The 14,592-nt window shown below is 38.8% G+C and overlaps 1 protein-coding gene across 9 annotated transcripts in view; it reads right to left on the reverse strand.

Moving 5' to 3' along the window:
* The window catches only part of BLTP1 (bridge-like lipid transfer protein family member 1), a 302,200-nt gene that overhangs the window by 105,386 nt on the left and 182,222 nt on the right, over positions 1-14,592 (reverse strand). For 8 of the 9 annotated variants that reach the window (XM_056564084.1, XM_056564133.1, XM_056564091.1 and 5 more), the window contains exons 42-48: positions 12,147-12,366; positions 7,498-7,656; positions 5,596-5,771; positions 4,460-4,635; positions 3,625-4,331; positions 3,281-3,526; positions 853-946 (exon numbers count right to left, since the gene is read on the reverse strand). In XM_056564084.1, the coding sequence (XP_056420059.1) occupies positions 853-946; positions 3,281-3,526; positions 3,625-4,331; positions 4,460-4,635; positions 5,596-5,771; positions 7,498-7,656; positions 12,147-12,366 (1,778 nt within the window). The remainder of the gene's footprint in view (positions 1-852; positions 947-3,280; positions 3,527-3,624; positions 4,332-4,459; positions 4,636-5,595; positions 5,772-7,497; positions 7,657-12,146; positions 12,367-14,592) is intronic. The other variant, XM_056564123.1, reaches the window with a different exon arrangement.

Below are 14,592 nucleotides of genomic sequence, written 5' to 3' on the forward strand. Positions count from 1 at the left end.
CTCCTATCACAAAAACTATATTGGAGTCTTGGATCAGAACTGAAAATCTCTTTCAAATGCTTTGCACTCTGTGCTGTTCATAGAATTGACTAAATATGTACAAAATAGCTGATGTATACTTCATAATTCTTCATCAAGTGTTTTACTGAAAGAGAAAGGTATACAAGAATGGAGTGGTGGTCATGCAGGTGGGGTGCGATCCGTTCATTCTGGCCCCCAACCAATTGGCTTGTCTGGATAGGAGATAAGCTGAGATGGGATACCTCTTTAGGCCCCATTCACACTGAGGAATTGGCGAGGAATTCTCGCTTAAAAATTCAGCCGCGGAATTAAAGCCTTTTTTTCACGCGGAATTTGCGCTGAATTTGTGCGGAATTAACGCAGATTTCCACACATAAATATAGGAGGAAACAGTTTTTATTTATTTTTTTGCTGGACTACAAACACCAATTAGAATTTAGCCTTTTTTTTTTTTTTTTGCGTGGAACTTTCGCGCAAATTCCGCTTGAAAACAATGTCGGGCGGAATTTTTTTTTACAATTGAGTTCTATGGGATTCTGCTAACAGATTCCGCTTGAAGAATGAACATGCTCTTTCTTCAAGCGGAGAGGAATTCCGCAACGGAATTTCCGCAGCAAAATACATTAAAGGTCTATTGGAAGAAGAGATGTATTTTTTCAAGTGGAGAATTCATGAGGAATTACTTGAGTAAATTCCTCATGAATTGCTCAGTGTGAACGGGCCCTTAAGCTCAAGTGTTTGTTACTGCTAAAAAGTTAGCAATCATTAAATGTACTAACATTTATATCAGTTATTGAACAAAATGTATGCACAAAACACAGTGAAACTTACTGAATATTTGGTGTAATGCCTTCCAGAAGAACAATGTTTACACCACCAATATGGGCTGTAGCACATGTTTCAGTCATTTTCTGATGCAGAACATCTAGACAAATACAGAAAAAAGCCATTAATAGTTCACATTATTGAAGAAAAGTAAAAATGTAGGAAGAGCAAAAAAGGTTGTTGCTGTATGGCATAAAAATAAACATGCCATTTATATGAGAGTAACTTTTTGTCATTTTAACATGTTTAGTTAGTAGTGAGGTTAACAAAAGGGGTCAGCAATAATAGTGCCATTATTCAACTCTAAATGTGGAGAAGCAAAATTTTCTTTAGACACTGACATAGGGTATATATATTCAAAAGTGTCAATATATGATTGGAGTCATAACTCCAACCCAACTCTAAAAGCTAGAAAGTCACAGATTGAAAAATAATGGACAGGTGAGTCAATCCATGTATAATAAACCAGTGTTGTAATGAGTGCCCCCACAGCAGCTGCCATGAGGCCAAAAGTATTAACAGCCATGTGGTTTTGCGGGTAGACCCCTATTCACCTGCAAAAGCAAACTGGCATTACAAATTAGAAAATCTCCCTGATCTGGTGTAAAGCCTGCATGCTGACACAGTTTTCGGCACCAATGCAGTAGCTATGTGGTAACATTTTCTATCTGTATTTCCTAAGTTTTTTTTTATGGTCCATAATATGAAGCTCATATTAGTCTATAGGACTGTTCAGATGGGCCTATAAAATGTGTGTATTTTAAAAACACAACATGTACTACTGTCTTGTATATGGAAAAAGCACACTGAACTCCATAGAGGGAAAATAAAATACAAAAGCTCAGTTTTAAATGGCTCAATTAAAGGGAATGTGTCACCATTTCTTTCTTTCTTTTCTTTTTTTTTTTTTAATTCTATCAAGCTAAAGCATTTCATGTATGTATTTAGTTTTAGGACAAATGTAGTTTTAATGTTATTTTTTAATAAAGAGTGTACTGGGGCCTGCCATTACTGTAGCATCTTTGTGGTGTGTCACTTCACAAAACCTACACAGTTGCTTTATGGCCGGCATAGGGCATAAGAAAGTTAGAGGGGTACTACCATGGAAAACTTTTTTTTTTTTTTTTTTTAATCAACTGGTGCCAGAAAGTTAAACAGATTTGTAAATTACTTCTATTAAAAAATCTTAATCCTTCCAGTACTTTTTAGGGGCTTTATACTACTGAGGAAATGTTTATCTTTTTGGATTTCTCTGATGTCACGACCACAGTGCTCTCTGCTGACCTCTGCTGTCCATTTTAGGAACTGTCCAGAGCAGCAAATGTTTGCTATGGGGATATTCTCCTGCTCTGGACAGTTCCTAAAATGAACAGCAGAGGTCATCAGAGAGTACCATGTTCTTGACATGAGACAAATCCAAAAATATAAACATTTCCTCTAGTATACAGCCCCTAAAAAGTACTGGAAGGATTAAGATTTTTTAATAGAAGTAATTTACAAATCTGTTTAACTTTCTGGCACCAGTTGATTATAAAAAAAAGTTTTCCAACGTAGTACCCCTTTAAGACAGAGTGTCTCATAGAAAAGCACTGACTGCTTACTGCACATGTGCATAGCACAGGCTAGGTGAAATGTAAGGGGGAGCCAGCACCATTTTCTTGAAGTCCCTGAGGAGCAGTGACCTATCAAGAGACATCTTGTCTGTTCTTTACCACTCTTCAGACACCAACAAATTGGTGAAAGTGGAACTAAAAAAACTGGAAACATATAAACTATAAACGCTGCCCCCCCCTTCCCTACCCACTCTCATTTGCACATAGACAGAGGAGGAAGGTAGACAGGCGAAGTCTAGTTTGCAGCAGCAGCCAGACAAGTTGCTTGCTTTCACCAGATTCATCGTGTTAGCTCCCTCTGCTGGTAAACAATAGGAGATATGACAAGTTATTTTATTTTTTATATTTTGTGACAAGTAAAACATGTTTTAACTATTTCCAAAAATATTTTAAAAATGTGAAAAAATTATTTAACCTCTAAAAAAAATAATAATCACATTTGGTGACACAATCCCTTTAACTGTGTGACCCTTTACTTTCTCATTGTCGGCTGCACATCCCATGTTTACAAAGATCGATGTGCAGCCAATAATGTGATTATCTGAAGAATAGAAATGTTCTCCTCCATCAGCTGATCGCTGGGCCCTTTTACAAGGGTCAATTATTAGGAATGCTCATTCAGCCGATAATCGGCCTGTCTTAATGGCCTTAATATCTATACGCAATGATATGTTTTGATTTAGATGCACACTGTTTAGAAGAAAACTGTTTTGGCAGGAAACAAGCAAATTAGTGTTAGACATAATAGCAGATGATGGAATATTCCCACAGTTTAACACATAATGATCAAGGAAACTTTACAGGAATGTTTAAAACAGTACCTTTCATTTTTTCCTTTAAGGTAAAACTTCCATGAATCCTCTTGAGTTCTGATTCCATTGTCAGGCCTCCAATGTCAGCTTCTAAATGGGTGCGATTCACCATACCAATTCCAAAAACAATCAAGGTGACATGCTGTGGTTCAGCTGTAACCAAGCTACGTTTTCTCTGACTCCTGTTCAAGCTATTACTGTCCTGTTCATTCTCAAACACCACTCTGCATGTGGGCTCTGACGGACTCCTCCCTCCTAGTTATTATTCAAAAAGAGATTTTTTTTTTATTATATATCAATACACTACAAATTCAATAATACATAAATGTGACACAGGAAACATGCATTCTTACCGGCAGGGGCAAGTGGTTCTGATGATTTTTCCAAAAATCCAGTGGGGTCAGAGATTAAAGAGTAAAAGTTTAGCAGCTTGTACATATTCTGCCAGCATTCTGCCGACGGTTCACTTTGTTCAGACACAGTTATGGAATCAGAATCATCCATATGAATTGTCATATGATCTACGGCATCTTTTGATCCTTTTCGAGAAACCTTAGAGGTTCTCCTCTCTGACCTTCCCAAAGAGTTCTTGTTCCGGGACTCTTTTTTGTTGATATCATTGTTGGCTCTTTTGTTCTTTAAATTATTTACCCTGGTGCCACCATTTAAACTGCCCCGAGAGCTACGGCTAAAATCAGAGGAGCGAAAGTCCCTGTGTTTTCTAGTCTTGAAGGTGGGTGTTGGTGATGCTGAACCAGCTGTATATCTGCTTAGTTTGATATCGGTCTGCGTTGCTTTGATATCATCAATCATAGTACTGAACTGATGTATAAGCCTTACCAAAGCCATGTCTACATGTTGACTAATTGACTGGCAGGAAATGGTAAAGTTGCAGTGGAAGGTATTGTAGTACCGCTTACTAAGGTCATGAAAGGAGAGGGCACTGGTGGAATTTTGCGGTGTGCACATAGACTTCTCCATTATCACTGCATTAATGCTGAAAGTTTCTAGCATCAAAGCTGGCTTGAATTCAAGAGGAGGTAGATGTATGGCCCCTTGCCTTAAAAAAAATTTAAAAAATTTAATGTCTTGTCATATTTTTACTAAAAGGCAGTAATAATTAGATAAAGAGTGTAAAAAATACTCGCTAGCATATGTGAAGGCAAATAAAGTATCAAAAAAGCAAACCTTCTGGCTCTTTTACTTCTTCTTTCCTTTGACGTATCAGAATCAACTATGTCAGCTCTAAGACAGTCAAGCGTACCAGAAAAGGACAAGTACTCTCCAAAATACATCCTATAGCTGAGTGGTACAACATCTTGTGACTGGATGCCTGTATGACGGAGCAGAGGCTTGAATACCACCTGCAAAACATTAGAAGCATGAAAGGACTGCATTTCAACAGCAAATGTATTAAAGAATGTGTTCTTCTTAACGACGCAGGACGTAAATGTACGTCCTGGTGAGGTGGTACTTAACGCAGCAGGACGTACATTTACGTCCTATACATGACCGCGATCATCGGAGCGATGCTCGTGTCATGCATGGCAGTTCTCTGCTGCTGATAGCAGTCAGAGACCCACCGGTTTTGGTCGACATCCGCGATCGCGCGGATATCCACCATTAACTCCTCAGATGCCGTGATCAATACAGATAATGGCATCTGCAGCACTGCGGTCACTAAAATGGATGATCGGAGCTCCCGCGTAGATCTTATCATCCAGAACGGCAGACGGAGGTCCCCTCACCTGCCTCCGCTGCCTCCCACGGGTCTTCTGCTCTAGTCTGAGATCGAGCAGACCAGAGCAGAAGATGACCGATAAGACTGATCAGTGCTATGCCCTATGCATAGCACTGAACAGTATTAGCAATCGAATGATTGCTATAAATAGTCCCCTATGGGGACATAAAAAGTGTAAAAAAAAATAATTAGAAAAATCCCTTCCCCCCAATAAAAATTTAAATTGTCCCATTTTCCCCATTTCACCCCCAAAAAGTGTAAATTTTTTTTTTATAATTTATGAACATATATGGTATCGCCGCATGCATAAATATCCAAACTATTAAAATATAATGTTAATGATACCGTAGGTTTTTTCCTGTGATTTTCTCAAAATGACAAGAAAAATGACATTACAAAAAGAGAAAAAAATGCATTGTTGTTATAACAATTTTGGACATTTTTGATGCAAGTTGCATAATATCTAATGCATCAAAAGATTTATGAGTAACTTATTTCACTGAGCTTCGAAGATGCTATTAACTGCTATTAACAGTTAAAGAGAGAATAGTTCAGATGACTTATTTCTAATATTTTATTTAACCTGTGCATCTGCAAGCTGGACTGCTGGAAACCCTTGGTTGCCCTCTTCAATTCCCGCAATATCCTCTTGGCTACTGCTGTGCTGAGAATGAGTTCCATCCAAGGTGTTCTGATCACTGGACAGTACGGTATTAAAATCAGAAGCTGATGGGATCGTTGGAAGGTTATGTGTAGTTCCTAAAACATAAAATTAAGTTTACTTTAGGATTAGTAATTAGAAAGAAAAAAGCATTACATCATACAATGCATTTGGAAGGTCTTCAGACCCTTTTACTTTTTTCATATTTTGTTATATTGCAGCCTTGTGCTAAAATAGAAAAAGACATCATATTGCACTCAATACCTCATAATAGCAATGTGAAAACAGAATATTAATATTTTATTTAAAAATAATATAATTTATTAAACATGAAAAAAATCTAAATCTTGCATTGATATATGTATCAGACCCTTTATTCAGTACTTAGCTGAAGCACCTTTGGAAGAGGTTACAGCCTCCAGCCTTCTTCGGCATGGTGCCACAAGGTTTGCACACCATGATTTGGGGATTTTCTGCAGATCCTAGTGTGGAAATTTTGCAGATCCTCTCAAGCTCTGTTCGGCTACATTCCCACTACAATTATGCAATATGGCAGGGAAATTTAAAAATCGTCCACTGCCGTATCCCCGCCGGACTCGTGCCATATCCCATTCATTTGAATGAGCTGAACGGATAGTGACTCTGGTCGGCTAATTTTTAGACCAAATAATGTTTTGTTGCTGGACTGAAAACTGTGGACTGCTATGGTTTTTAGTTCGTCAATAAAACCGATATGGTTCAAAAATGAGCCGACCAGATTGGTGGTGTGCTGCAGTGATGGTTGACCTTCTGGAAGTTTCTCCTATATGCACACAGGATCTTTGGAGCTCAGTGAGAGTGACCATTGGGTTCTTGGTCACCTCTCTAACAAGGCTCTCCTCCCCATATTACTTATTTTGGTGGGGCAGCCAGCTCTATGAAGAGCCATGGCTGTTCCAAACTTTTTCCACTAAAGAATTATGGAGACCACTGTGCTCTTGGGAACTTTTATTGCAGCAGAATTTTTGTACCCTTTTCCAGATCTGTACCTCCACACAATCCCATTTATCACGTTCTCATTATGAGGTACTGGGTGCAGATAACAACAACAATATTTTAGCACCATGCCTCATCATAACACTATACATAAAAATTCTAAAAAGAGTGTACTTTCTTAAAGGAATATAGGCCACGGAATCATGTGTTACACTCTGAATTTGAATATTTGAATGTAACAGACCTTAGAATAATGAGTTTTCCTGGAACACTTAGGGAAATCATATGTACATCAGAACAAGCTATTTTTCTTGAAATCAACTAAATCACATAACCTTATTTATGTAAAAAAAATAGAATTTTATCTTAACACCACAATAGTCTTCAGTTAGAGAAGCAAATGCTGCAGCAAAACCATTGTTACTTGCATTTTTTTTTATGTTAACCCTTTGGGTTGTGGGAACAACTATACTGATAAGTAGCTTACAAACACAAATGTTTAAAAATAAAAAATACACACATGGATTTACAGTATGACAATGGATGACAATGGTCACAGAAAACAAATACTTTTACTCAATTTACTGATTAATATAAAGAATCAGGAATGTATTTCCTTCTTTAATTGTGCCCTTTTCAGATCCTATTAGTGTAGAAATCTTTGTCATCCAATATCTAGATGTGACTGTTTAGCATTATTTATTAGGAAATTTTTCTTCTTATGCTATTTGTCCGTAACTTGCTTCACATTACCAGATTCATGGGAACAGTTTGTCCAGCTTGCACAGGTTTCGTAAGTGGACAAACTCTTATCTAAACAATACTCCAAAAGAACCTAAGTGCCAATACCTGTTGGAAGACTGTTGTGTCCAGACTTGATCAGGGGTGACTCGTGTACCACACTGCCTCTATTACCCACTGCATTTGACATCCAGTTATAGAAGCTCACAGAGGATGGTTCAGACAATAAAGGATGTTCTGATAACATTTCTGTGGCCACAGGGATCCCTGTATCAATGAATCAGGAGAGGTTTCAGAGAATTCTTACGCCCAAGAAAGAACATATAAGACATGATTATCCACTGAGTAATATGGTGTCTAAAAGGTGCACTTCACTGTAAACCATCAATATAGTGAACTGTAAATTGGCCAAAACAATTATAGGCCATCTAAAAAGAATCACACTTTTAATACGTTATACAATTGTTAAATACTACAAAATTTTAGCTGTGTAAAACACCCAGTGGGTACACTGCAACTGACAGAATTTTTCAGTTATCTTATGGTTTTGTACGTGCAACTAAAATAATGTAACCAATACAAAGTTGCTATCTACTAGGACATGCAGTTGTGCTCTTTTGTGGACAAACAAGGATACAGACAGTGCAATGTCACATATTGTTGGTGAGAAAGACAGATGAACTATGGAAATATACATCAAACAAATAATAGTGCAGCAATTACTGAAAAAATAAAATACAGCTGAGAGTGAACAGACACATAGCAAATAATGCAAGATAACTTGTCAAAATATTTTTCTCTAACATACTGTAATCCATCCCTTCCACAAATGGAGTGATTCAGATCATCAAATTACTTTTAATACTTATCAAGGATAACCCAAGAAAACACAAAATGTTGTTTTTGGCTATGTTCCCACTTTTAGCCTTATTTTTTCAGTATTTTTTTATCAATATTGGGAGTGGGTCCATTAACACAGATTTTCTATGTCCCAGGTCTACTCCTAATTTGATAAACATTCTGACCAAAATAAGCTTCAAAAGGTGGCTAGAAAAAACAGAGTGGGAACATACCCATTAAACGATAATTTCATTTATTAAAGGAAAGCTGCTGTTTAGCCCTACCTAAGTCCTATGTGAAAAAGTAACGTCAAGATGACCCCCCAAGACATTTAGGATAATATTGTGTGGACTGATGAGTTACAGGTGGAACTTTTTGGAAGACATCAGTCCTGTTACATCTAGTGTACAGCCAACACCACATTCCACATCAGTCAAAATAAACAAAATTTAGGGGTTTCGAGTCAAAGTTCCAATTTGAATCCTGCAAAGATGCTGTGATGACAAAATAGACTTTGCACTCATATGCAATTAAGTATGTGTAGATTTATTCTGCATATTCAGCAATCCAACAGATTATTTACATGACATTTCAATCCATATGAGGATCTTCATCAGATGTCTAGGATTGCTGCGGAGGCTGGTGCTGGAAAACGGCCTAAAGCCGGGATTAGAAGAAGCTCTTTGATGCGATCAATGATCGAGATGTGGATCGCATCACAGACCTTCTTCTAATCCTGGCTTTAAGCCGTTTTCCAGCACCAGCCTCCGCAGCAATACTAGACATCTGATGAAGATCCTCATATGGATTGAAACGTCAAGTAAATAATATGTTGGATTACTAAATATGCAGAATAAATCTACACATACTTAATTGCATATGAGTGTCGAGTCTATTTCTATTGTGAATCAAGGAATGGGACTCTTCTCGAGCCATATATTATTTTCACTAAGATGCTGTGATGAGACATTAAAGGAAAACTGTCACATATTTTCTCCCGCACTATCCACAGGTATTAGTGGATAGTGCGGGAGACGCTGATTAAAACGAGCCCTACCTTGGTCTGATCCGCGCCGCCGTTCGCCCGCAATTGTTGTTTTAATCTCTGTGTATATCCTGCTGTAACTGGCAAAGGCGGTGCTTCTGCGGGCTAACTGACACTGACGTCAGCGTTGCTCATGAATATTCATCCCTCCCTCTGGTAAGAAGCGGCGAAGAGAGGGAGAACAGGAGGGATGAATATTCATGAGCGGCGCTGACGTCAGTGTCCGTTAGCCCGCAGAAGCACCACCTTTGCCAGTTACAGCAGGATATACCCAGAGATTAAAACTACAATTGCGGGCGAACGGCGGCGCGGATCAGACCAAGGTAGGGCTCGTTTTAATCAGCGTCTTCCGCACTATCCACCAATACCTGTGGATAGTGCGGGAGAAAATATGTGACAGTTTTCCTTTCAATTGAATATTTATTCTCGAAAACCATCTTAAATGGCTGAATTACAACAATTCTGCAAAGAAGAATGTGCCAAAATTCAGTGATGTAAATGATCGGAAAATATTGCAAAGGTGTGTTGCTGTTGGTACTGCCAAGAAGGGAACAACCAGTTGTTAGGCTTAAGGGGGCATTACACTTTCACATGGGTGATGTAGGTTTTGAATACATTTTTATCTTTAATAAATGGAACGATCATGAAAAAGCAGCATCTATTTGTTTACTCGTTTACCTTACAATAAAATAATTCTTCACAGCACTATACTTAAAATCTTTTGCTTTCTTTTATTGCATAACAGCAGCTCAAGGATGGTACAAGTAACACTGCCTCTGTGCCTAGGTTTTAGTGTAATGTGGTAATTCTAGAGGGAACAGTACATTTTGAAGTAGTAGAGATATCAATGTATTCCCCAGCATTGTAAGTTCTGCTTTCACACAGCACTAAGCAATAAACACACAAACCTCCTGACAGAGAAGCTGCTGAGCAACAAAAACATGGCTGCTGGGCACAGAAACTAAAAAGGGAATAATTTATTAGTAAAGGTCTATTCACTATTCAATTACCATTACAGCTCGATCATTTCTAAGTGATCAAAGAAATAACTGGTCAGTATACATGGTATGTAAGGAAGATTATGTAAGGAACATTCTTCAGTGATCAAGCCAACCTAGAAATTATTATTATTGCCAACACAACTAGTAAATGAAAATGTGACATTTACTGGAGGCATTGCCGACTAGCATATCATTTTCACAAGATCCATTGTTTTAATGGCCTCCTAGCTGGCAGCAAGTCAGATTCTAGTCACTCACTTATCAAGCTGATCATTCATCATTAATAAGTTGCTCTGTGCAAAAAAAGGATTTTTACTAGGAAGATAAATAGCAGGCTGAATACCCCGGTGGGGGGCTGGGGCATCTACCGCTGGGGCCTCCTACAATCTCCTGCCCGGCGCCCTGCATGAGTGAAGTGTGTATGGCATAAAGAACCCCTTCATGCATCTCTATGGGAGAGCCAGAGATACTCGAATGCTGTATTTCCGTCTCTCCCGTAAGGAGAGGGGCATGTTGGCCACTGCTTCGTTCAGTGGTCGACAAAGCTTTGTGTACGGAGTGGTGCAGGAGATCACAGAGGGCTCCTGCGGAGAGGGGATACATTTTAGACTGGATAACTCCTTTAAATGTACCAGTCATAAAAAAAAAAAACTTTTTATATACATTGGTTAAAAAATGTGTATATTTTGTCCCTGCAGCTATTGACTTGTGCAGTGAGGCTATGTGACATGCTCTCGGCTCACACAGCAGGATGATTGACAGGCCAGGAGCCTGCACAAATCCCCCGCTTGTCCTGTCCTCAATTCCTGTATTTGGACTCTTCATAGAGACACACAGGCAATAACTGCAGGGACAGCCTTTTTTTTACCCAAAAATATACACATTTTTTATCAATGTATATTACAAATATACATATAATAGTATCTTCATTATATCAAAAGTTTTTGCTAACAGCAGGTACACTTTAAACATCATTGCTTATCATGTCAACAGAGGTGTACCCTTTTAGGACCATTTGGGAAATAATGCTTTAAAGCAAATTTAAATATGGAGCAGCTTTTATATTTTGCACCTAAATGACTTCTCCATGATACAAATAATGTTGCAATGTTTTAAGTCTGGCATATGTAAGTAGTAAAGCAAAGCACTGATCATTTTGGCAGTGATAATTGATTAAAATCTTAGTAAGGTAAGATAACCAATGAGTTTACTATAATTTCTTGTTGTGAAACATATAAGGCTATGTTCACACACTGTTAAAAAATTAAAAAGTCTGTTTGTGATTTATGAGTGTTTTCAGACGATAACCGGCAACATTGTGCAGCCATTGGAAAAAACACATGAGGGTGTTGTTTGCACTTGCTGATTTAAACAGTAAATAACAGTAAAGAGCAGCCTAATGTCCACTGGGGGCCTTAACGTATATTAACCTATTAAAGCGGCTATATACTTACGCTTAAAGGGGTTCTCCGGTGCTTAGACATCTTATCCCCAATCCAAAGGATAGGGGATAAGATGCCTGATCACGGGAGTCCCGCCACTGGGGACCCCCGTGATCTTGCACGCGGCACCCCGTTTGTAATCAGTCCCCGGAGCGTGTTCGCTCTTGGTCTGATTACCGGCGACCACAGGGACGGCGGCGTGTGACGTCACGCTCCGCCTCTCAATGCAAGCCTACGGGAGGGGGCGTGATAGCTGTCACGCACCCTCCCATAGGCTTGAATAAGATGTCTAAGCACCGGAGGACCCCTTTAAATGTTGTAAAGTCTAAACAAAAAATAAGTAAATATCATATAAATTCATATTAAAATACACAGAACATTTTATAGAATTAAAGGGGAGAACCATGGGCATAGAAATAGAACTAATACCTGTCCTCGTAAGAGAACTGCTTTTAACAGCTGTAGCATTCCTCTGTGGTGTTCCATCCAAGAGATTGTGAAGACTTGGGAAACTCCCAGTTAAGTAGCTCAGAAGACTTTCTTTCCTCGGGCTCTCTTTCACAGGCATTCCAGATCTACTGACATGAGCAGGAGAATCATTTGCGGTGTCTCCACTAGTGTAGCTTAAAGACTGATATGGGTGGGTCCCCTTTAACAATAAAAAAAAGAACACATATACTTTGCATAAGAATATGATTTGACAAGACATGAGCAGAGATAATTTGGCGCCCGGGGATTTAGATATTCAGGAAAGCAATACAGCACATCTATGTTCATGTAATGCCAAGTGACAAAGTAGAACAGGAGAATAGTAGTTCATAGAAGCTGAGAGACTGTTAAAGCAATCCCTCGAGCTATATAAAATAAATATACAATAATAATAATCTTTATTTATATAGCACTAACATATTCTGCAGCACTTTACTAAAAAGAGGGTACTGCATGTCAGACAGTACAGAGTAACTAATAGTTCAAACAAGAGGAGCGAGAGCCCTCCTCATAAAAAAATCTATGAGCAAACAGGGGTAACAAAGGAGGTAAAGGAGCTTGTTCTGTACAATGCCCAATCATCTCAATACTGTAGTGCATGAACCAGTCCTCCAACCAGTATCTGTGTATTCAAGAGCCTTAGGGCACAGGGAGTGTCAGGAAAGTGTTAAATGAAGAGATGAGGTTTCAAAGACTAATGGTGAAAAAAAGAAAGGGGACAATAAATAAAATGTGGCAACCCAGCCTAAAAACATATGTTTTTAGGAAACACAAGACATTTGCTGAGAATTAATCAGATTGTCTTACATATTAGGCCTTGTTCACATGTGCATTGGAGCTCAGGGAGCTCTATTTGAAGAATCCGTCGAAATAGTAGGACAGGAGCAGAGAGAAAAAATACTGCGAGCTGTTTTTTTTTTTCTCTACTCAAATCCTGCAAAAAATCAGGTATTAGAGGAAAACCTGAGGGACCCCAATAAAGGTCAATGGGATTCTTCTGGACCAGTTTGTGTCTATTCTGCAACAAACCATTCAGCTCAGATTTTTCTATTATCAACAGAATCTGTGACAGAGTTCAGATGAAGATGTTCACTTAACCTAACATACCAATTAACTAGTGCCGCATGAGCAAAGATTTAAAGGGATGTGGGAAGCAGAAAAGGTCCTACCCGGTGCTCCACTTCCACTCCCTGGTTATCTTGGAAATATACTGTTATGAGACGAGAGGGGGCGGGGCCAGTCAAGATTATCACATGTGTCCAATATGTGGTTTTGTTTGCACATGGTGATCGTGACTGACCCCACCTCCTCTCATAACAGTATACTTCTGAGACGACCGGTAAACAAAAGTGGAATGCCAGGGAGAAGAACAGGTAGGACCTTTTCTGGTGCCAGGACAACCCCTTTAAAGACAGGAAGGGGAGGTTTGAACTATGAAGCCACAAGCTTTAAAGGCACAGTGACCAGCACTGCTCACATTTCACTCACACAAGCCTAGACTACCAGAGTACATGCAGCAGTATTCATAGCAGTGTGGACTATTACGATCAAAAAGGTGCTTTATCACTTAAGACACATAGTCCAATCCAATGTATATACGAAAAGAACAGAACGTCACTCACTGTTAGATGATCGATTTGCGGATAATTCTTTGTCAGTCGGTGCAAACAATATAAAAGCATGGGGTGCCGGACTTACAGAGACTGGTGTGATTGACAGCTGCTTCGCGCCAATCAGTGGTGCTTCTTCAGTCTGAAGAAGCACCACTGATTGGCACATAATGGCTGTCAATCACACCTGTCTCTGTAAGTCTGGCACCTCACGCTTTTATGTAGTCTGGATTATGAAGATTGTTAGATCAATGGCAGAACATAGAGCAACCTCAAGGGCCCTGGGGCAGACTTTATATGAATAGTTCTGTATATTTGACTTTTTATCTCATTAAATGTTTATCTATCCACTATTTGGTTTCATAATACAAATAACTTCCAGTTAGGCTATGTTCACGTTGCCGTTGTGCTCCATCCCATTTCCAGATTGTTCAGGTGACCACTGGGTCCTGACGGATCCCATTGACTTAAGTCAGATTTGAGTTTACCAGAGATCAGTGGGGGCAAAAAAAAAAAAAGTGCACAAAAGTGCAAGCACTATTTTTTTCTCTTCTAAGACAGAATTGCTGACGGAGCTCCATATAGCATAGCCTGCAAGCATTGTGAAAGAGGCCTAAGATCAGAAGACATGAATTCATAACAAGACCAAAGGTGCACATTTTATTTGTTTTTGTCAACATATCAGATATTTGTTAAATATATTTTATTAAGAGATTAAAACCATCTGTAGAACTGGAGGACTAATCTTTCTTTGTATACTGCTTTTTCCTAAATAT

This window comes from Hyla sarda, chromosome 1, assembly GCF_029499605.1.
Source record: "Hyla sarda isolate aHylSar1 chromosome 1, aHylSar1.hap1, whole genome shotgun sequence".
Classification (NCBI taxonomy): Eukaryota; Metazoa; Chordata; class Amphibia; order Anura; family Hylidae; genus Hyla; species Hyla sarda.